The sequence below is a fragment of the Myxocyprinus asiaticus genome, chromosome 5 (assembly GCF_019703515.2).
Source record: "Myxocyprinus asiaticus isolate MX2 ecotype Aquarium Trade chromosome 5, UBuf_Myxa_2, whole genome shotgun sequence".
Classification (NCBI taxonomy): domain Eukaryota; kingdom Metazoa; phylum Chordata; class Actinopteri; order Cypriniformes; family Catostomidae; genus Myxocyprinus; species Myxocyprinus asiaticus.
In genome coordinates, this window is record NC_059348.1 from 1,769,543 (window position 1) to 1,792,580 (window position 23,038).

At 38.6% G+C, this 23,038-nt stretch overlaps 1 protein-coding gene across 2 annotated transcripts; it reads right to left on the reverse strand.

Annotated features, from left to right (window-relative positions):
* Window positions 1-15,704: 15,704 nt before the first annotated feature.
* On the reverse strand, window positions 15,705-22,558 carry LOC127440783 (gastrula zinc finger protein XlCGF57.1-like). Of its 2 annotated transcripts, none has more exons than XM_051697678.1 (2): window positions 21,999-22,558; window positions 15,705-19,520 (listed from the first exon to the last, which is right to left on the reverse strand). In XM_051697678.1, the coding sequence occupies exons 1-2, from the start codon at window positions 22,081-22,083 to the stop codon at window positions 18,220-18,222; spliced, it is 1,386 nt and encodes a 461-aa protein (XP_051553638.1). In that variant the 5' UTR covers window positions 22,084-22,558; the 3' UTR covers window positions 15,705-18,219. The 2 variants fall into 2 exon arrangements, with proteins under 2 accessions (XP_051553638.1, XP_051553639.1); XM_051697679.1 differs by having other exon boundaries at window positions 21,957-22,160.
* Between the last annotated feature and the right edge of the window lie 480 nt (window positions 22,559-23,038).

Consider the following 23,038-nt stretch of genomic DNA (forward strand, 5'->3'; position numbering starts at 1 on the left):
TCCCTACAGGCAAGACTCTGGGGCCAGATGGCTTTGCCGCTGAATTTTTTAGATCTTACGCTATAAGTTTTTGTTAGAAATCTTTTGTTAGAAGTTTATATGGAATCATTAAAGAATGGAAAGCTTCTGCCAACCATGACACAAGCCCGGATCAGTCTGATTCTTAAAAAGGACAAAGATCCAAGTGAGAGTAAGAGTTACCGTCCAATTTCCCTGATCCAGCTAGATGTAAAAATATTGTCAAAAAATCTGGCTAATCGATTAAACAGAGTAATAACATTTATTATATATATATATATATATATATATATATATATATATATATATATATATAGATCAAGTGGGGTTTACACATGGTCATAGTTGTTCTTATAATATTAGACATTTTATAAATATTATGTGGTAAGTAGCGAATAATCCGACCCCGATCATTGCCATCTCACTTGATGGCGAGGCGGCGTTTGATAGGGTGGGATGGGACTATTTTTTTTAAGATTCTGAAAATGTACGGTTTGGCAACACTTTTATTGGGTGGATTAAGTTACTTATAAACATCCGGGAGTGGCAGTGCAAACTAATGGATTCATTTCAGATTTTTTTTCTCTTGGTAGGGGAACCCGGCAAGGCTGTCCTCTCTCCCCTTTATTGTCTGTCTTGCCCGCAATAAGAAAAGAGGATGATTTTCCTGGTATTGTAGCAGGAGGTGTGGTGCATAAACTTCTACTCTATACAGATGATATAGGATTATTTGTCTCCAACCCTAGTAGATCTATGCCTAGCCTCCATAGAATTATTTTCTCCAAATTTAATAAAGGGATGAATTGGTCTAAATCGGATGCTCTTGCTCTGATAGCATATTGTCCTGCCACGTCTTTCCATCCTGGCACCTTCCAAATGGCCCAAGCAAGGCATTAGGTATTTTATTTCCATCAAATTTGAGAGATTTAGTAACAGTTAATTTTGAACCATTAATGAAATGTGTGATGTGGATAGGTGAGCTTCACTACATTTGTCTATGGAAGGGAAGGTCAATGTTATAAAAATGAATTGTATCCCCAAATTCAATTATCTACTACAGTTTCTCCCTCTAGAAGTTCCTCTTTCTTATTTTAAACAATTTGATAGATATCTAAGTCTTTTATTTGGAATGGTAAACGACCTCGGTTGCATTTCAGTAAGTTGCATAGACCAATTGACAAAGGAGGTTTAGGCCTCCCCAAAATTTTGTTTTATTACTATGCTTTTAATCTCAGACACCTGGCCCATTGGTCTCTTCCACCTGAGAGAGCCCCTCCCTGGTACAACATTGAACAAGCGGTCCTTACCCCAATCTCACCATTGCAAAGTCTTTCTATTAAATTGCCTAGAGAAGTAAAAATGCAACCCATTATTTCACACTTACATGCAGTATGGACAAAGATTTCATGTATGTTAAAATTTGAAATTTACCTAAATGTTTCCTCAAACATATGGCTGAACCCCAAATTATGTATTAACAAGTCCCCCTTTTGCTGGAAAGAATGGATTGAGAGGGGTGTTGCTACACTTGGTGACTTTATTATAACAGAGCTTTGAGATCATTTGAAAATATAACCCAGCAATTTGGGATTTCTAGGTCTCAATTTTTCAGGTATTTACAGCTGCGCCATCTACTTTGTACTATTTTTGGTGGTAGTACACATCCCCCTAAAGCTGCAGACACCCTCTGTATGGTGCTCACAGCCTTTGGAAAGGGGCATGAAGCGTCAGTGTATTATTCATTGTTGATTCAGAGTCTTGGTGACTGGGCCTTAACTGCTCTTAAGAGGTTATGGGAAAGAGATTTGAACTTGGTATAGGAGGATGGGGAGTGGGAAAGAATTTTAAAAAATGTTAAAAATATGTCTAGGGATGCAAGTGTATGCCTTATTCAGTTTCAGTAAGATTTTGCATCGTTTCTATTGGACTCCCTCTAGATTGTTTAGGCTTGGTTTAAAAGACACACCTACGTGCTGGTATGGAGACATAGCCCATGCTCTATGGTTCTGTGCTAAGATTCAAGAATTCTTTAGATACTCAAATTTCATTCTTCCCCATAATATGTATTGGGTGATGGGGCATTAAAGTAGGTGACAAATATACAAAAAGCTAGGTCCAAACTAGTTTAATGATTGGCAGACAGATAATTCTTAGAGGATGGAAGTTAATTGGCGCTCCCTCATTTCAAGTATGGTTCACCGAATTGGGCAGGGTGGCGGCATTTGAAAATATGTCATATAAACAGTTTGGCAAAATACTAATATCACTAATTGTAAATGAAATTATTACAGATCATAGTTTGGATTCACTGTTTGACTGAAACCTGGATTTAAAACAGATGAATATATTAGTTCAAATGAGTCTACTCCATCAGGTTATTGTTATAAACATGAGCCTCATCTGAAATGTCAAGGAGAAGGTGCTGCTACAATTTACAGTGATATTTTTTGTGTTACTCAAAGGTCAGGATATACGTTTGATTCTTTTGAACTGATAATGCTGAATGTGACAACTTCAGATATAAATAAAAAATCTTTGTCGTCTTTTGTTCTTGCAACAGTATTTACCCCCAGGACCATGTTCTGAATTCCTTCAAGAATTTGCAGATTTTTTGTCAGATCTAGTATTTGCTGTGGACAGAGCTTTAATCGCTGATGACTTCAACATCCACATTGATAACGAATATGATACACTGGGATTAGTATTTATCGATATTCTCAAATCTGTTGGGGTTAGACAAAATGTGACAGGTCCGACCCATCGCCAAAATCACACGCAAGATCTAATTTTGTCATATGGAATTGATGTTGATAATATAGAAACTGCCGCAGAGCAGTGATATCTCAGATCATTACCTCGTCTCTTGTATGCTGCGCTTAGCAAAGGTCTCTCAATCTACATAATCTACGCAACTACTAAAGATAGCTTCACTAATAATCTTCCAGATTTGTCTCAAATACTCAGCACACCAAAAAGTTCAGAAGAACTTGATGTTGTCACAGGAAATATGGATATATTCTTCTCTAGCACTCTAGATAATGTCGGCCCCCTTTGATTATAGAAAGTTAAAGAGAAAAATCTTGCACCACAGGAAAATGGAGCGTAAGTGGAAGAGTACAAAATTAGGTATTTCACAGTGCATGGAAAGATAGTGTCTCTAACTACAGACTGGCTCTAAAAACGTCCAGGTCTGCATATTTGAGCAAGCTCACAGAAAATAACCACAACATTCCTAGGTGTTCATTCAGTACTGTGGCTAAATTGGTTAAGAATAAAACTTCGACTGAACCAGATATTCCATCGCAGCATAGTAGTAATGACTTTATGAATTTCTTCACTGATAAAATAGAAATCATCAGAAATAAAATTGGAATTATGCAATCAACTGTCAACACCTCAGAAAACAGTCTCATAATTTTCCTCAAGAGCAACTGCAATCCTTCACTGTGATAGGTCATGAAGAGCTAACAACACTTATCAAAAAATCAAAAGCCACAACATGTTATATTCAATACCAACTTAGCTCTTAAAAGAGGTATTTCATGTAATCTCAGAACCTCTTTTTTATCACCTTTTCTCCCAATTTGGAATGCCTAATTCCCACTACTTAGTAGGTCCTTGTGGCATGGTTACTCACCTCAATCCGGGTGGCAGAGGACAAGTCCCAGTTGCCTCTGCTTCTGAGACCATTAATCTGCACATCTTATCACGTGGCTTGCTGTGCATGACACCACGGAGACTCCCAGCATGTGGAGGCTCATGCTACTCTCTGCGATCCACACACAACTTAGCACGCACCCCATTGAGAGCAAGAACCCCTAATCTTGACCACGAGGAGGTTACCCCATGTGACTCTACCCTCCCTAGCAACCGGGCCAATTTGGTGCTTAGGAGACCTGGCTGGAGTCACTCAGCACACCCTGGATTCGAACTCACGACTCCAGGGGTGGTAGTCAGCATCAATACTCGCTAAGCTACCCAGGCCTTCTCAGAACCTCCTCTTAATATTGTTAACTCCTCACTATTCTTAGGACATGTTCCAAGAAACTTTAAAATGGCAGTTATCAAACCGCTTATTAAGAAGCCATGAAATTTCACAATTTTCCAAATTAACATAGTGTATAAGTGATATCAAAGAGTGGATGACTAGAAATATTCTTCTACTCAATTCTGATAAAACAGAGGTACTAATTACCTCAAAAAACATGATGCTAAAATATAATCTGACTGTCAACTTCTACAGCAAAAAAAATTATGTGTTATATTTGATAGCAATCTAACCTTTGAAAAAAAATAAATCCAATATTTGTAGAACTGCATTCTTCAACCTCAGCAATATTGCTAAAATACGACACATGCAATCTGTTTCTGATGTCGGAAAAATTATTAATGCATTCATGATCTCAAGACTAGAATATTGTAATGCATTACTAGGTGGATATCCTGCAGGTTTAATAAATAAACTTCAGTTGGTTCAAAATGCAGCAGCTAGAGTGCTAACTAGAACCAAGAAATATGATCATATCAGCCCATTTCATCACCGTTACATTGGCTACCTGTTAAGTTTCAAATTAATTTTAAAATTCTTTTAATTACTAACAAAGCTTTAAATGGTCTAGCTCCAATGTAATTAAGTGACCTTCTATCATGCTATAATCCATCATGCTCACTACGATCGCAAAACTCTGGCCTGTTAACTATACAGAGAATATAAAAATCCACAAAAGAAGGGAGATTATTTTGCAATTTGGCTCTAAACTATGGAATAGTCTTCCTATCAGTGTTCGGAACTCAGACACAGTCTCAATTTCAGTCTAGACTAAAGACTTATCTTTTCAGCCAGGCATACACCTAATTTATCCCTCAATTCATAGTTATGCTGCTTTAGTTAGGTCTGCAGGAACCGGAAACACTTCTCTTATTCTTTAATCCTGCTTTAAAGTGAATGGCATCTACACTAATTTTATTCTATTTTATATCCCGAGGTTACTAGAGCCTCCCAGAACCATCTCCAGTCCTGCCTGATGTCCGACTCTCACTGCTACATGTCACTGAGTGATGATGACCAACTGCAGCATGTGCCAGCCAGACTTTACTTCAGTCTACTAAGGATGAATTGATGCAAACTTAAAGACATGGGATTCTACACGAGTCACGAGTCACACATGCCATAAGCTTCCAGCCGGACTGTGATGCTCCTCACTGAATGATACCTATAATCATCTTGGTCAAAGGAGGGACAACACGCTCTTAAAAAATAAAGTAACCGCTAACAAAAGCCTTCACCGGCCAAAATCAAAGAACAATTCATCTGCATATATTTCCTCAGTTAATTCTGGATGACTTCACAGACTTTAACACTAAAACCACAAAATCATTTTGTTTAACCATTGACCCACAACACTTAGTTTACTCATATTAACCACTAATAGTTCTAAACATAGATAAAAAATGTTGGCATTATATTCACTTATTTTCTGTTATAGGATAATTTCCTGTACAGCTGCTTTGAAACAATGTCTGTTGTGAAAAGCGCTATACAAATCAATTTGACTTGGCTTGAGAGCAGATTTGTCCTTAAAGGAGTTTCCCATGGGGGGCTGTTGGGACACTTTGGTGCAATTAGTATCACTTTTTCCATGTCTTCACGTATCTTGCACAATACGTAATGTATCAAGTGGATGGAAATGCATATTTGCATATAGATAGGAGACATGACTCGCTCCAGAGAAGAATTCGGGTCACCAGGTACAGCATAGGGCATGAACATACTGTACTCCTCCTTGGTGATTTATGTATGCCACCACTGCCATGCTGTCTGAACAGATCAGGATGTGAGACCCTTGCGCCTCTGATTGAAAGGCTTTCAGAGTCAAGAGGATTGCTAGCAGTTCAAGGTGATTTATGTGCCACACAGTTTGTGCACCTCTCCATGTGCCAAACGATGGAATTCTATCGCACAGGGCTTCCCAGCCTGTGCTGGATGCGTCCTTACTGTCAAATTTGCATCAACCCATCTTGGCAAGCATCACAATATTCTGTCTTCCTACAAATATCCAGCATGGCTAAACAGCGATGTGACACCTGAAGGTGGTGGTCACCATGTGGACAGGCATGATGAGGGACCCTCAGGCTAAGCCAGCACAAGAGAGGTCTCATCCGTTGCAAGTCTACTGGGGTGATGGTGGCTGCAGCAGCCATTAAACCCAGCACTCATTGAAAATGACGCAATGGCAAGGTTGAAACTCGACAAGTAAAGGAGAATACAATGAATGCATTCATCAGTCAAGTGAGCCGACATGGCATCCGAGTCTAGTTTCATTGCTATGAAGGAAACTTGCTGACTGGGCACCTACATGCTCTTTGTCCATTTGACCCTGAGTCCCAAATGTTCTCGGGAAGATGCCGCCGTACCCTCGAGGGGCCATCATTCAGAATAAATGGGTTGGTTAAAGCTGGAATTTTGTCCATTTTTGTGAAGTTATTTGTGCCTTGAGCAACTGCAGCGAACTTTGCAACTTTGCGAACTTTGGTTGGACAAACAATGGGCACGGAGTCAATATTAACAGACATTTGTTCTCGATCCCAGCATACAACCGTGGAGAGAGCTAGAGGAATGCTGTGGGTTCACACCCAAGTGTTCCAGGCCTTCCTCGGGGGCCGGAGCAGACTGGTCTGTGTTTGAATGATCCTGCTTCATTGGTGCCAAACCAGGAACTCTTGGCCCACCCAGAAGGAAGTTTTCCACAGGGTCAAGGTCCAGGAAGCACCACCTTCCACTTGGGGGCAGGCAGCTGGGCTTACTTTCTCAATTGGTGGCTCTACTCTATGGGAAGGAACAGGGTTTTAGATGGTAACACTTTGTTTGGCTGGATGCTGTCCCAAAGTAGAGCGTGAGTGAACTGTAGGGGAAAAAATCTAGACCCAATAGAGAGACCAGTATGAACAATAAAGACCAAAGTTGAGGTTCACTGAAATGAGAGTTCAATGAAAACAAAGTTCTCCACATTTCCAATGGCAAAAGAAAGAAACAGAAAATGAGTTGAGATCTAACCTTGAATAAACTTTGATTACCAAAACAACAACAATTATAGGCATATGCAAATGAATTAATAATCTCTTACAAGTATAGAGTTCTGACAGGGAAAATAGTATAGATAACTCTAGAAATCTTACAAACATGGTGTTCTGTCCCACTACGTAAAGGCCATGATTCAGAGCTGTATCATTGTTTATCTTTCAACACAAATCATAAGCATGGATTGTAAGGGTTGCCGGTTCGTCATAAATCCGATCGGGCTCTTCTTCTTTTAGAAACTATTTGAGCTCAGCTCCTTAATCTTAGTCACATGATTCTCAAAACTTCAAACAATCCCTGTAATGACATCATTAGGCAGAACAAAACAGAGGGGCTATCTTTCATTCAGGGTTGAGGTAGGCCTCACTAGAACACAATTTAGTTACGATGTTAAGAATGTATTTTTGTCAGTCAATACATGTGGTACATTAATGACCTAAAACTCAAACACAGTAAAACTCTTGCTTAATTTGATCAATGAATTAATTACAACTCATGTACTGTATACCTGTCCTCTGGGAGCCGGGCTAAATGAGTGAGCACAGATACTACATTCCTGACCTACAGTAAGTCAGACCCTCAGTCACCCCTCAGAGACCAAATACACAAATTACCTATAACATTCATAATTATCACATAACCTGAATAGTCCATGATTAAGAAGACAATGATTACCTTTTGATTAAAACAACTGCTAGTGAATGTATTCAACTCACCAATAGGCAGAAGAGGCAGGGGTAAACCAGCACTCTTCAGAACCATCTGGGTTACAGAACTACCCCTGCACCTAGATGACAGTGATTGCTTCTCAGCCATTTGGAACCTCTCTGTGAAAACTGCAATAGCATCACCAAAGAGGCCCTACTGACACCGGGCATCAAACAGGAAGGCTTTGTCCCTGTCACTCAGATCTGACAAATTTAGCCACATGTGGCATTCAGTGGACACCAGGCTACCCATAGATATGCCAATTGTTTACGCAGAGGTCTTGGTAGCCCAGGGCACCAAATCTGTACCACAACGCAGCTCTACCATTCTCATCCAAGTGCAGATCTGCCTGGTAGGCCTGCAACATACCATGGTGTTCAGAGCCGCACCAGCCTGACCTGCTGACGTGAAGGCCTTCCCAACAGCGTGGATGTGATCGTACATGGTGATCCTATATTCCACGCTAGTGTGGAAGAGGAGGGGCATAAATTAGTTGCTACTGGCTCTTCGACTAGAGGAAGGTGTGTATATCCTCTAAACTCGGTGCGGTCCAAGGATGTGAAGGCCGCTGCACCTGCAACACAGAGTACGTACTCAACCAGAATGACCCTCACTCCCGTGGTGATTAATGTGAAACACATTCTCAAAATTGCAAAGGGACACTTTTTGCACCATAGTTCAGTGTGAAGAAAGTGAGTCATTATGATTAACATTGTTAATATTACTATTTGTATTGTATTTTTAGGCATTAAAGTTTTCGCTTAGTTAGCTCTTGAATTTCCCACTGGCATATACACTGAAAAAAAAATTGTTGGTTTAACTAAATAAATTTATGGACATTGGTTCCACACAATGAAAATGAGTTTCCTTAATATGAAGTTAAAATGTGGGCTCTGTTTAAATACTTTTTATAGCAAAAACATAAATGAATTGAGTTTTCCTAAATTCCTTAAGTCTGTTCAAATAATTCCATTGAACCTTGCAGCTTGGAGATAGCTAGTGTAACGGTGGCCAGCTGAGAGATACAGTAGCTGTGCAATGTGTATAACAATCACTCTCCTAACCTCAAGAGGTGCACTAGCGACTGATGCTAAAGGCTGTAGCCTTTAGCCTCCTTATTAGCGCACCCGCCTCCCATGCTGGAGATGCCGGTTCAAGTCCTGTATGGAGTGGGTAGAACAGGAGTGTCAAAATAGTGCCGTGACCTGGATGGGAGTGAGGTTTAGGGGGTTGAGTGTAATGGTGGCAAGCTGATAAATACCTGTGCAATGTCTATAAACCTCACTCTCCTAACCTCAAGAGGTGCACTGACGACTGATGCTAGAGGCTTTAGCCTCCTTGTTAGCGCACCCGCCTCCCATGCCGGAGACGCAGGTTGGAGTCCCGTATAGAGTGGGTAGAACAAAAGCCTCACACTAGCAACAAGCACATTAGAATATTATATATTTTTGTACTGTATGACAAGTATGGTGCTGCTGAGAATTTACAGAACACAAATCAGTCAGTATAATGCTTTATAAGAAAAGGAATAAACACTGATATTTCAGTTGAAGCTAACCCATCCTCAACCTAACCATTAGCTCCACTGTTCTTCACAATGGTAACCTCCAAATATATTCAACATGACAGAAATCCCAACATTGCAGAATATTAATTACTATCAAGTAATTTCAAACTATTTCAACTATTCAACAATTTCAAAATGTACGCTCCCAATTTAGTCCCATAAAACATGCTGGGAAATGTAAATCCCCTGCTCAGTTTCAGTAATACCTTGATGCAACAAATATTAAGTGAAGTCAACTAATTTTTATTTGTATAGCGCTTTTCACAACACATCTTTTCAAAGCAGCTTTACAAAAAATCACGCATTAACAAAAAATTAAACTAATATCTATAAAGTCTTAGAGTGATCACTGTGTATTAAATATGATTAAATATGATTGTAAATTGTGTATAAAAATTAAGTAATTAAATAATAATTTTATTTAGAACCCCTGTGAGCAAGCTGAAGGCGACTGTGGCAAGGAACACAAAACTCCATAAGATGTTGGTTAATGGAGAAAAATAACCTTGGGAGAAACCCAGGCTCACTGTGGGGGCCAGTTCCACTCTGGCTAACCAACATGAATATAATGCCAATATTAGTTATTTATGTGCAATGCAAGTCATGGTGTAAGATTAGTAAACTAAGTGTCAAGGTCCAGTATTTAAAAAAAAAAAATGTATGAACTTTTAAGATTAATGACTAATGTCTTTGAAGTCCATCCTGGATTAACTGCAGAAGTTCACATAGATGCATTGTCCTTTGTTAGTTGGCTGATGAAGGCTTTTGTTGGCAATTAAATTATAGTCTATGTATTCCATTTCAAGAATGTAGTCCATCAATAGACAAAGGTGATGCTGGCAGAGATCAATGAGGTGCATCGCAGTTCAACTGGTAGGTCATTTCGGTGAGGTTCGGTGGGGTCCATCCTAAATCCAAGGTTCAGGCAGTGACATACGAAGTATCCGATGTCTTACAGTTGGAGTTGGCATCAGTTCATCCTCTGAAGTCCATCGTAAAAGACTGAAGTGATATCTGGCTAGTACCGACTGCATTTAGTCATCATCACTCAGAGACACATACAGTAGCAGTGGAGTCCGTCACCAAGTAGGAATGGAGCTGGATCTGGCCGGCTCTGGTAACCTCGGGATTCATATCGTTGAGACATGGAAACAAACAGAATAATATTAGCGTAGATGCCATTCAATTTTATGCAGAGTTATAGATCATGATAGATGTTTCTGGTTCCGGCAGACCTAACTAAAGCAGCATAATTGTGAGCTTAGGTGAATTGTGATAACTTAGGTGTATACCTGGCTAAATAGATGAGTCTTTAGTCTAGACTTAAACTGAGTGAGTGTGTCTGCATCCCGAACAGTGTTAGGGAGACTATTCCATAATTTAGAACCAAACAGGAAAAGGATCTACCTTCTTTTGTGGATTTTGATATTCTAGGAACTATTAACAAGCCAGAATTTTGTGATCGTAATGAACGTGATGGAATATAGCGTGTCAGAAGGTCACTTAAGTACTGTGGAGCTAGAACATTCAAAGCTTTGTATGTAGTTAACAGAATTTTAAAATGAATACGAAATTTAACAGGTAGCCAATGTAATGACGATAAAATGGGGCTAATATGATCATATATCTTGGTTCTAGTCAGCACTCTGGCTGCTGCATTTTGAACCAATTGAAGTTTATTTATTGAACTTGCAGGACATCCTCCCAGTAATGCATTACAATAATCTAGTCTTGAGGTCATGAAACCATGAATTAGTTTTTCGGTATCAGCAACAGAGTGCATGTGTCGTAACTTAGCAATATTTCTTAGTTGGAAGAATACTGTTCTACAAACATTGGAAATTTGATTTTCAAAGGACAGATTGGTATCAAATATAACACCCAAGTTCTTCACTGTAGAAGACAACGTAACAGTACATCCATCAAGAGTCAAATTATATTTTAGCTGCTTATTTTTAGAGGTTTTTGGTCCAATAATTAGTACTTCTGTTTTTTTGGAATTGAGTAGAAGGACATTTCTGGCCATCCAATCTTTGATTTCATTGATACACTCTGCTAATTTGGAGAATTGTGAAATTTTGTTGGGTTTCGAAGAAATATAAAGTTGGGAATCATCGGCATAACAATGGAAACTTATTCCATTTATTCCTGATAATATCTCCCAGGGGAAGTATGTATAAGAAGAAAAGCAGGGGCCCTAAAACTGATCCCTGTGGCACTCTTATTTGATTTGACAATTCCTCATTTACACATACAAAGTGGTAGCGGTCTGATAAATAGGTCCACTAATGCCAACATAATTCTCCAGCATATTCAAGAGAATGTCATGATCTATCATGTCAAAGGCAGCACTAATATCTGAAAGCACTAGAAGTGAAATGCAGCCACGATCAGATGATAAGAGCAAGTCATTTGTAACTCTGATAAGTGCAGTCTCTATACTGTGATGGGGCCTAAATCCTGACTGAAATTGTTCATATATACCATTTCTCTATAGAAATTAACATAGTTGGGAGGATAAATGTTATTTTCGGCATAAATGGTAGATTTGAAATCAATCTGTAATTAGCCAGTTCTCCAGGATCAAACTGTGGCTTCTTAATAAGCGGTTTGATAACTTCCATTTTAAAGTTTCTTGGGACATGTTCTAAGGATAGCGAGGAGATAATAATATTAAGAAGTTCTGAAATTACAGGGAAACCTCTTTTAAGAGCTTAGTTGGTATTGGATCTTACATGTTGTGGCTTTTGATTTTTTGATTACTTTGTTAGCTCTTCATGATCTATGACAGTGAAGGATTGAAGCTGGTTGTGAGGAAAATTATGAGACACTGTTTTCTGAGGTGCTGTGACAATTGATTTCATAGTTCCAATTTTATTTCTGATTATTTCAATTTTATCAGTAAAGAAATTCACGAAGTCATTACTATTGTGCTGCGACGGAATATCTGGTTCAGTTGATGCTTTATTCCAAACCAATTTAGCCACAGTACTGAATAAACACCTAGAATTGTTGTGGTTATTTTCTATAAGTTTGCTAAAATATGCTGACCTGGCAGTTTTTAGTGCCTGTCTGTAGCTACAGACACTATCCTTCCATGCACAGCGAAATATCTTTAATTTTGTATTCTTCCACTTGCGCTCCATTTTCCGAGCTGCTCTCTTGAGAGCATGAATGTGATCATTGTACCATGGTGCAGGGCTTTTTTCTTGAATTTTCTTTAAGCGAAGGGGGGTGACTCTATCAAGAGTGCTAGAGAAGACTGTATTTATATTTTCTGTTATCACATCAAGTTCTTCTAGACTTTTTGCCTTACTGAGTATGTGAGACAATTCTGGAAGATTATTAGTGAAGCTATCATTAGTGGTCGAAAGAATATTTCTTCCTGAACGATAGTGTATTATTCACATAGTCCAAAACACAGATGGATTGTCCACAAACACAGATGGATTGTCCACAATGAAATTAAGTTTAGACCAAATGCTAAAGGTTGATTAATTAATTAAAGAATTGTTTCATTATTCTATTTGAATTAAGTTAATTAAGGCTACATCCACATTAATCCAGATAAATCTGAAAACAGCGTTTTCATTTTCAAAATGCTCTCCGTTCACACTGCCATTTTAAAATGTTTTAGAATAGTTTCTCGTTCACACTAAAACGTATGAAAATGCTTAATTCCCCTTACTGCACATGCGAAAAATCACCAATCCATGCATGGTCTTAAATGCAATTATCCTGGTGTTCTGCCACCGGGCACCAATTTCGAGTAAACTTCATGTCGCCTTTGAAGGAATTAAATGTTTAGGTTGTACAAAGTAACATTTATCTTTAACAATGCTATCAATGTGGATATCAGGCACAACAACGCTGCTAAAACACAGGCCACCACCTTGATTGTTTTGGATCACATGCTGCTTCACATGACAACAAATACGTCATCATTTTACAGTGTCTCAGTTTTTCCAGCCTGCACTACAACGTGAAGACAACATTTTCACATTTATCCACTTGGGGGAGCATTTCTAAAAAGCTCAGCTTTCGCTATCAAAAACACAGTCTCAGTGTGGACGGAAGGCCAAAACCTAGAGAAAAAGAAGGTGTGGACATAGCCTGAGCAAGCAGTTAAAATCACGTTGAGTTAGAAGTCCAAATCATTCGAACACCATTCGTTAGACGTCCAAATCCATTTGAACATTTCATAGCAATGTAATCATATCACTTTTTGATGACTGTATTGAATTTCACTTGGACTTTAAAAGGATAGGTCTCCCAAAATTGAAAATTTTCTCATTATTTACTAACCCTCATGATATTCCAGGTGTGTATGAATTTCTTTTTTTCACCAGAACACATCTGAAGAAAAATATCTTAGCTCAGTAGATCCTTAAAATGCAAGTGGATGGCGATTTCTCTTTTGAAGCTCCAAAAATCACAGACAGTCAGGATAAACTTCATCCATATGACTCACGCTGTTAAATTAATGTCTTCTAAAGCGGCATGATCACTTTTGGTGTAAAAAAGATAAATATTTAAATACTTTTTAAAACTCTAAATCATGCTTCCTTTCTGCAGCGGTTTGCATGTGACATAATCGCATTGGCATTTGAAACACACAAGAACTGAAAGGTGAGTCACAGCTGGAAGAGCAGCGTGGTTTACAAATGAGGAGGAAAGCTGTACAGTAGCTTGGTTTGGTTTGGTTTTGGTTTAGATCTGTATTTATCTGTTTCTTTACTTACAATGGTGCGTTTGTGTGCTTATCCTCGATGTTTCAACTGAGAGGAGAACGTGAGATTTCATCGTTATCATGGCAACGCGAATATGTCACACGAGAGACCGCTTGGATTCCACCCCATCCTTAAAAAGTACCACACCAAAAGCAATCGTACCACTTTAGAAGACATTAATTTAACTGCTGGAGTCGTATCGATGACATTTATCCTGACTGTCTGTTATTTTTAGAGCTTCAAAAGAGAAATCTCCATCCGCTTGCATTTTAAGGACCTACTGAGCTAAGATATTTTTCTATTTTATTTCAAATGTGTCCTGCTGAAGAAAGAAAGTCATACACACCTGGGATATCATGAGGGTGAGTAATGATACCCTGGCTCTTACATCTGCACGTGCCTCGCTCTCACAAGATTTTTTGGGCATACGTCACACCATGACATCACAGCAAGTCGGACAGATTTCTAACCGGCATGCACCTGCCGCTGATCACCGGTGATTGGTTCTGCGCAGAACTTGCTCATCTCAAACAAGCCTAATGATTGGCTGTTTGTTCCATGGTTCAGCCCGTTTGAGAGCTCCACCAATCATCAGAAATAGAAGCCAGGCTTCCAGACGGGATACAAATACATTGATTGAAAGCCCACTGTCCAATCAACAGTCAGATAATTTCTCTCATGCAAATAGGACTCATGAAGCTCCCATAGACACCCAGAGACACATGGCGTGTGGGAAGGACCCAAAATGACGCATTTAGAGCCTCTTGTCCAAAGAATATAAATCTTTTACTCCACTGACCTCAATGGGACACGCCTCTGCCATAGACTCTCATGGGTCATGTGTCCACGAACTCCGATGGACATAATCATTCTGATAACATCAATGGAACGAACATCGCAAAAGTGTTGTATGCTGTTGCACACTTTTGTTACTTTAAAGGGACAGTTTACCCAAAAATGAAAATTCTCTTATCATTTATTCACCATCATGCCATACCAGATGTGTATGACTTTCTTTCTTCTGCTGAACACAATCGAAGATAGATTTTTAGAAGAATATTTCAGCTCTGTAGGTCCATACAATGCAAGTGAATGGTGATCAGACCTTTGTAGCTCCAAAAATCATAAAGGAAACAGAAAAGTAATGATAAGACTCCAATGGTTAAATACATATCTTCAGAAGCAATATAATAGGTGTGGGTGAGAAACAGATCCACAAGTCCTTTTTTCCCTCTAAATCTCCACTTTCACTTTCACATCTGAAAGTCTTGTGGTGCCTGTTTAGTTTCACTTTCACATCTGAAAGTGAAAGTGGAGATTTACAGTAAAAAAGGACTTACATATTGACCTTTTTCTCAACCACACCTATCATATTACTTCAGAAGACATGGATTTTAGTCTTATGTCTTATGAGTCTTATGGATTACTTTTATGTTTCCTTTATGTGATTTTTGGAGCTACAAAGGTCTGATCACCATTCACTTGCATTCTATGGACCAACAGAGCTGAGATAATCTTCATATGTGTTCAGCAGAAGAAAGTCATACACATCTGGGATGGCATGAGGGTGAGTAAATGATGAGAGAATTTTCATTTTTGGGTGAACTATCCCTTTAAATATTGAACTGGGGCAATAATTATCTGAATTATAGAGAAGTTATATGCAATTTGATAACACATCATTGTACAAATTTAATACAGTTTTAAGGGATGCTGTGGTTCCCCTGTTGTGTTAAAGCAATCGCCTCTGGTAAGTAGCTACGTTGATATGAATGACTGACATTTCTTCTATAAGAAACTCATAAACTGTTTGCTACCTCTCGCTCGGTCTGCGCTCATTGCTCATTTTAAGTCTGATTACAGCTTCATTTATGACCTACATGAGGTGTATTCAGTTTGCAGCGAGTGCGGACTTGAGGACCAAACCACTTTAATTTTCCAGTATTTGGGGAGGGGGATCACACAAGAGGAGACAGAGCAGATTGGGGAAATACCCTGTCTTTACAGATGGAAAACAAAGTCTTGCAAGGTTTTATTCCTACAAATAGCATGTTTTTAATATAACGGGTTCATGATAATATCATGGAATATCAATATTGACTCTCAGTGGGACCCCGTCCAGTGTGGGCCCATTACTCAGGTCCACCATTAACCCTGGTCTGATGCCCCTGGATGGGCCGCTCTGGATCAGAAAGTCCAGGGCCACTTTTTAGTCCCTGTCTGCCCTGTGGATATCTCTGTTTCATTCAGCTTTTGGAGACAGCAAAATGCGCTCCAAAATATAAGCTTAGGATGACAAGGGACGACTCGTTTATTTTGACAAGGAAAGCGCTAACTGAATGGTCAGTGAGACATTCTGTTCACATGCCATCTTACATTTCTGAAATTAGCTCACTTGGCAAGTTGTATATGTGAAATACTTCAATAATTTTGGGCAATATGTTTATATATTAAGACAATATTTGTTGAAAGACATTGTTATATACTGTCTGTCCTATGAGTGTTATGGTTTCTATGCTGATCAATTAAGACCACAATGGAAGAAACTGGATTGGAGGACTGGATGGACCATAATAGCGCCGTACAGTACAAGTCAAGGTAATCAAACGGCAAAATAAAATGCGCCCTCTTCGTATAGCCTACTACATCCTCTCCTCTGACGTGGATACAGTCAGTAGAATCGCACACATGTATCAAATGAGCCACGTTTTTTATTTTCATTTTGTTAAAACAACTGTACAGAATTGCAACCCTATCATGGAGCTGTTACTGGTTTATTAATAGCTCTTCACAAACCATGCAGCTTAAGTACCGTATATCATATATAAACTGTATATTGTGTGTCTTGTTTTGTTTTAGCACAGCAGTTGATTGACAGGCGAGGGGTGGTGCTTTACTGCTGTCTGAAGTAGTTCTGAATGCGCCGGTATGCTGTACTGGCAATGATGTGCAAATGATGTAAATGCTATTAGCGTTTACACCTCAAATGCGATGTGGTTACATCATTTGCACATCATTGCCAGTACAGCGTACCGGCGCATACAGAACCACTTCGTGCACTGATTGGAGCTACACTCTGCAGGAAGGCAGCCCTACAGGAACAGGGCTAGATACCCCATGTTTTATAGTCACCTCCCATCCCCATGTTATCAACATCTCTTCAATATAAATATGTGCAAGACAGTGATTTTATATTACATCTCTACAGTACATAAGGTGGTCATGCAATTTTACAAATATTGATATCTTTAAATCAATGAAACATCCATCATCCAGTATACCATTGTGGCTATATCTACATTAATCCAGATACATCTGAAAACAGCGTTTTTGTTTTTGAAACGCTCTCCGTCCACACTGCCATTTTCAGGCATTTTCCAAAAGTTGCTCGTCCACACTGAAACATATAAAACACTTTAAGCCCCTTACTGCGCATGCAAAAAAAAAAAAAAATCTGTACTGCCTTCACGGTCTGAAACGCATTTGTCCTGGTGTTCTGTCACCGGACACCAATTCCGCGTAAACTTCCCATCGCTTTTGAAGGACTGCAATGGGAATGTTGTACAAAGTAACATTTATCTTTAACAACACTATCAAAGTGAAAATCAGGCTAAACAACACCGCTACAACACAGGCCACCATCTTGATTGCTTTGGTTGAATGGATCACATGACTGCATCACATGACAACAAATACGTCACTGTTTTCAGATATCTCTGTTTTCCCAGTCCACACTACAACGTGAAGTGTGGACGGAAGGCCAAAACGTAGAGATAAAGATGCGTTTTCAAATGAACACCTATCAATGTGGACGTGGCCTAAAACTTGGCAGCATCCCCACATGCATCAACAGATAAATAACATCAGGTCAGGTTTGGTTTACAATGGAACAGGCTCAACAGACGGGTTTGCAACCCAGATGCATCAGTTTATTGAAAACAAGTTTATTAAAACAGCAATCCAAAGATCCGACCAGGAAACTGTGAGCAGTAGTCTTGATGTTGAGAATGCTCCGAATTGCAGTAGGATTTTGGAAAACTTTTTATATACCAGATAAACAGTAGATTGAGAACAATGGACCTTGCCGAGTATTGTACAGTTCGGGTACCCTGATGACACTATTTACATGAGAGTGTTGGACCTGAAGATGAACTTTGCTCACTGTGATACCGACAATGCTTTCTTTTATGAGTCAGTAAATAACTTGATTGGCTGAAACTCTTTCCACATGAAGCACAGTGGTATGGCTTCTCTCCAGTGTGCACTCTCACATGTGCTTTCAGGTGTCCTGAATGGCTAAAACTCTTCCCACATGTCAGGCAGGGGTACGGTTTCTCTCCAGTGTGCACTCTTACAACATGTGCTTTCAGGGATCCTGGGAGTTTGAAACTCTTTCCACAATGTGAACACTTGTAAGGTGATATTCCAGTGTGGATGTTTTGGTGTTGTTCCAAATAGCTGGATCTGGTAAAGGCTTTCCCACACTCAAAGCACACATGAGCTTTCACACCAGCATGTATTTTATGGTGGTCTTTTAAATTGTGGAGCCATAGAAAACGTTTGCCACAAAAAGAGCACACATAGGGCCTCTCATTTGCATGAGTTCTCAGATGTCTTTTTAAGAGTGATGCAAAAATAAATGTTTGACCGCACTGATCACAGTTAAATGGCTTTTCTTCAGAATGATAGAGCAGGTGTTTTTTGAGATGTGCTGCCCCAGTGAAACTCTTGCCACACTGAGAACAGGTGTGTATTTCTTCTACCAAATGAATTTTCATATGACTTAATAGGTTTCCTTGATTTGTGAATCTTTTGCCACACTGAAGGCACGTGTAAGGCCTCTCTCCAGAGTGAGTTCGCATGTGAATCTTCAGGTTTCCTTTTTGTGCGAAACTCTTTCCACACTGATCACATGTGTAAGGCTTATCTGCAGTGTGAATTCTTATGTGATCCTTAAGGTGTCCTTTTTGTATGAAACCCTTTCCACACCGATCGCATGTGTAAGGCTTCTCTCCAGTATGTGTTCTTATGTGATCCTTAAGGTGTCCTTTATATGTGAAACTCTTCCCACATTGAAGGCATGTGAAAGGCCTCTCTCCAGTATGAACTCTCATGTGAGTCTTCAGGTGTCCTTTACATGTGAAACTCTTCCCACACTGAGGGCATGTGTAAGGTTTCTCTCCAGTGTGAATTCTTACGTGATCGTTGAAGTTTCCTTTATGTGTGAAATTCTTGCCACACTGAGGACAGGTGAAGGAATTTTTGGCTCCCATTTTTGTCATTTTTTCAGAAACATTTTTGTCAGTCTGTGAGCAACTAAAATATTTTTCTCCAGTAATGAAATTATAAGGTTTTTGATACTGATGTTCATCCTCCACATCATTCAGTTCTTGACTTTCCTCTTTCACTTCCATCAAGTCTAAAATGAACATATTAAATTGTCCAAATTAAATTAATCAGGGACAAATATAAAACGCAGAGCAATAAAAGTGATCCAAATGAAACATGTCATCATATCTGGAAGATAGACTATTTGTAGGCCTGTCGCGATAATTACGTTATCGACTTATCGTACGATATATGGACATGACCTCGATATTGCCCATTGTGTTTACATGCATGCAATGTCACCAACATTTTAGCCAGTTGCGCTGCTTCTGTCCTCTCGTCTGCTCTTTTTTTTTTTTTTTTTTTCCTTCGGAGGCGGGGCTCAGGCAGCTCCACACACACACACACACACACACACACACACACAGATCGGACAGCGACAGGTGAAGATTATTTGACAGGGCTCGACATTAACGCTTGTCCGCGACAAGTGGACATTTTGAACGGGCAAGTTAAAGAGAATTTTACTTGCCCGACCGGACAAGTAGCACGATTAAAATCCTAATAAGGAATGTTAGCTCAGTAGCGCGGGACTGCGGGGATTGAGCACAATTTGAATAATTCCCGCATGTTTCACTTTCAAAATGCGGGGAGTTCCCTCTGTCTCGTCGCCCTCTCTCCCTCTCACCTTCATTCGTAGTGCAGCGGATAGCAGCTTGTGAGCGCGCGCAGTGGGGAAGCGCATTTTTAGTGAACCTTAGATGTTACATATATTAACGGGTATAAACCTGTTAACTGGACATGCGAATAGTTTTGTGCACCCGTTACATCTTTCATCTTTCTAGAGCTCCATCTAATATATGTATCCGAAGTATTTTCTCTGCCATGTGAATCAGTCAATTTTAATAAGTACATACCAATATACATTATAATAATATTAATACTATAACATTAATAAATTACACACTATGAAAACATATTATCTATCTTTAATATGCATATCTGTTTTGAATATACATCATAACTGATTTAGCAGCAAGGTTCTCTCAGGATTTTCTGTTAACATTTTCAGTGCATTTTGTCAATCTTAAACAGCCATTTTTAATGCAAATGACGAGAATTGACTTAACACTACAAGAGATGATTTACACAAAAATGTAAATTTGGTAACACTTTACAAAAAGGTTCCATTTGTTAATGTTATTTAATTACATCAGTTAACATGAACTAACAATAAACACCACTTTTATATAATTTATTCATCTTGGTTAATGTTAATTCCAACATACAGTATATTAATACATTTTCATACATTAAAAGTTGTATATGTTAACATTAGTTCATGGATTATGAACTAACAATGAACAATTGTATTTTTTTTATATTAAGATTGATAAATGCTGTTGAGTATTGTTCATTTTAGCAAATGCATGATCTACTGTTAATGAACCTTATTGTAAAGCCTTACCAAAAATTCTGTCATCATTACTCGCCTTCATGTTGTTCCAAACCGGTCTTTCTATCTTTTGTGGAGCTCAAAAGGAGATGTTAGGGAGAATGTTAGTTTCAGTCTCAATCCACTTTTATTTTAAGTAAATAAAAAGATGCAGTGACAGTGAATAGTGACTGTGACTTATATTCTGCCAAAAATCGAATTCTGTGTTCCTCAGAAGAGAGAAGTTCACACAGGCTTGAGGGTGAGTAATGATTTACCGTCTTTCTGCACTGTGTTCTTAATCCCTATTAGGTGTAAATGATAATTATGGATGCTTTTTTTTTCTTTCTTACATCCTTTTGTTTTTGTACATTTTTTACTCGGACATGTGAATGACCAATTTACTTGTCTTTAAGGACAAGCACATGACAATGCTTAATGTGGAGCCCTGCCGTGTTACTCGAGGCTAATATGTGTTTTAATAGGTGTTTTTCCAGACGACTGCATAATTCCAGCCAGAAAGTTTGGAAGAATAAGTCCAAATGAACTTGGTTTCAAAGCCGCATTCCACATCTCCGGTGTGGGAACATTTTGGCTTTAAGTCTATTAACGTGAACGAGCCGGTATGTCGAATTTGGTTCAAAACAGTGGAAATACTAAAACATAAAAATCTAAAACATAACCATCCCAGCCAGTTTTCCAAGCTGGGAACAAAAAAATGCAGTTGGAGATGGATTTTGTTTTTTTTTTTTTTTTTTGGACATTCGAATTCCAATGTCTGAATATTCTTAAGAATTAAAAGTTAATTGCTCTTTGAAAGGGTGTACTTGCATTAGTATGCTGTTATATTATCATTATATCAGTGGCATAAAATGGTCTTAAAATGACAATGATATCGCACTTATTTTTGGGACAATATATCGTCCAACAAATGTAGTTATCGTGACAGGCCTAGCTATTTGCATTGGTCGGAAGTCATTCTTTATTGTTCATTCCATTACAATTATTTTTTGTTTAATTATATTATTTCATACATATATTATTGTCCTACAACAGCCACCAAATATGATGAACTGCCAGAAGCTTTGTTACCTTAACGTCATTTCTGAATATGAATCATCAATGGACACCAACCTCTTTGTTCCTCAGCATGTTCATTCGTTATTCTCCATGTTTCTGGGTCACTAATGCCCACAATCTCCACTTTAATAAAATCCATATTTACAATAGTATATCACGTGGATTTCAACTGTTCCGCCTGGAGTTTTCCTTGCTCATTTGGTTACGCGGTTTAATCACGTTCAAGACGACGATAATCGTAGCATTTACTGAAACGAATCCCAACTCGTTTATTTCCGCAACCCCTCGTACATCTCAAACCCCTCCTCCTTTTCCTTAGCGCAAGAGGTTGTGGGCATAGTAGTCCAAAAAGCATACAAACGTTTTCAGATAACTAATAGATAAATAAATAATAGATTAATTCATCCACATAGTGGCATAAATGTAGACTGGAGAATTATTAAAGGATTGTTTGCAGGATGTTGTTTGTACTAGTGCAATGCACATATTCATGTGCGTTCGAATGTATCTTGAGCGTTTCCGCACTGCAAAATATTGAATCATTTATGATTAGACGAAACTCGTTGCATTAGTTTGTTGCCCTGTACGTTTTCCTTTGCGTGGGCTCCATCTAGTGGCAATTTTAATATAGGCCGATTGATCCTGCAGTAAACACATTTCTCAAATGTCTTTTGATTGAATGTACATTTAAACAGTGATTGTGGATAGATTTCATTAGTGTTCACTAAATGTATTATTTATTGTAATTTTGGTTCACAAAAACGCACACAATTACATCTGTGTAGCAATACAAATCAAATCAAAATCAAATCAAATCACTTTATTGTCACACAGCCATATACACAAGTGCAATGGTGTGTGAAATTCTTGGGTGCAGTTCCGATCAACACAGCAGTCGTGACAGTGATGAGACATATACCAATTTACAATAACATCAAATTAACACAACGCAATTTAAACATCTGTTATACATAATTACACAACTTAAAACATCAAATTAACACAACACAATTTAAACATCTGTTATACACATAATTACACTCAACAATATACAAATAATAACATACACTGTACAGTATACAATATGCTGTTTT

What these genes read in the sequence shown, in the direction of transcription:
- LOC127440783 (XM_051697678.1), bottom strand. Translation starts at nt 22,083, where the DNA reads ATGGATTTTATTAAAGTGGAGATTGTGGGCATTAGTGACCCAGAAACA. An exon ending in ACATGCTGAGGAACAAAGAG is followed by an intron (nt 19,521 to 21,998) that starts GTTGGTGTCCAT and finishes TGTTCATTTTAG; the next exon opens with ACTTGATGGAAGTGAAAGAG.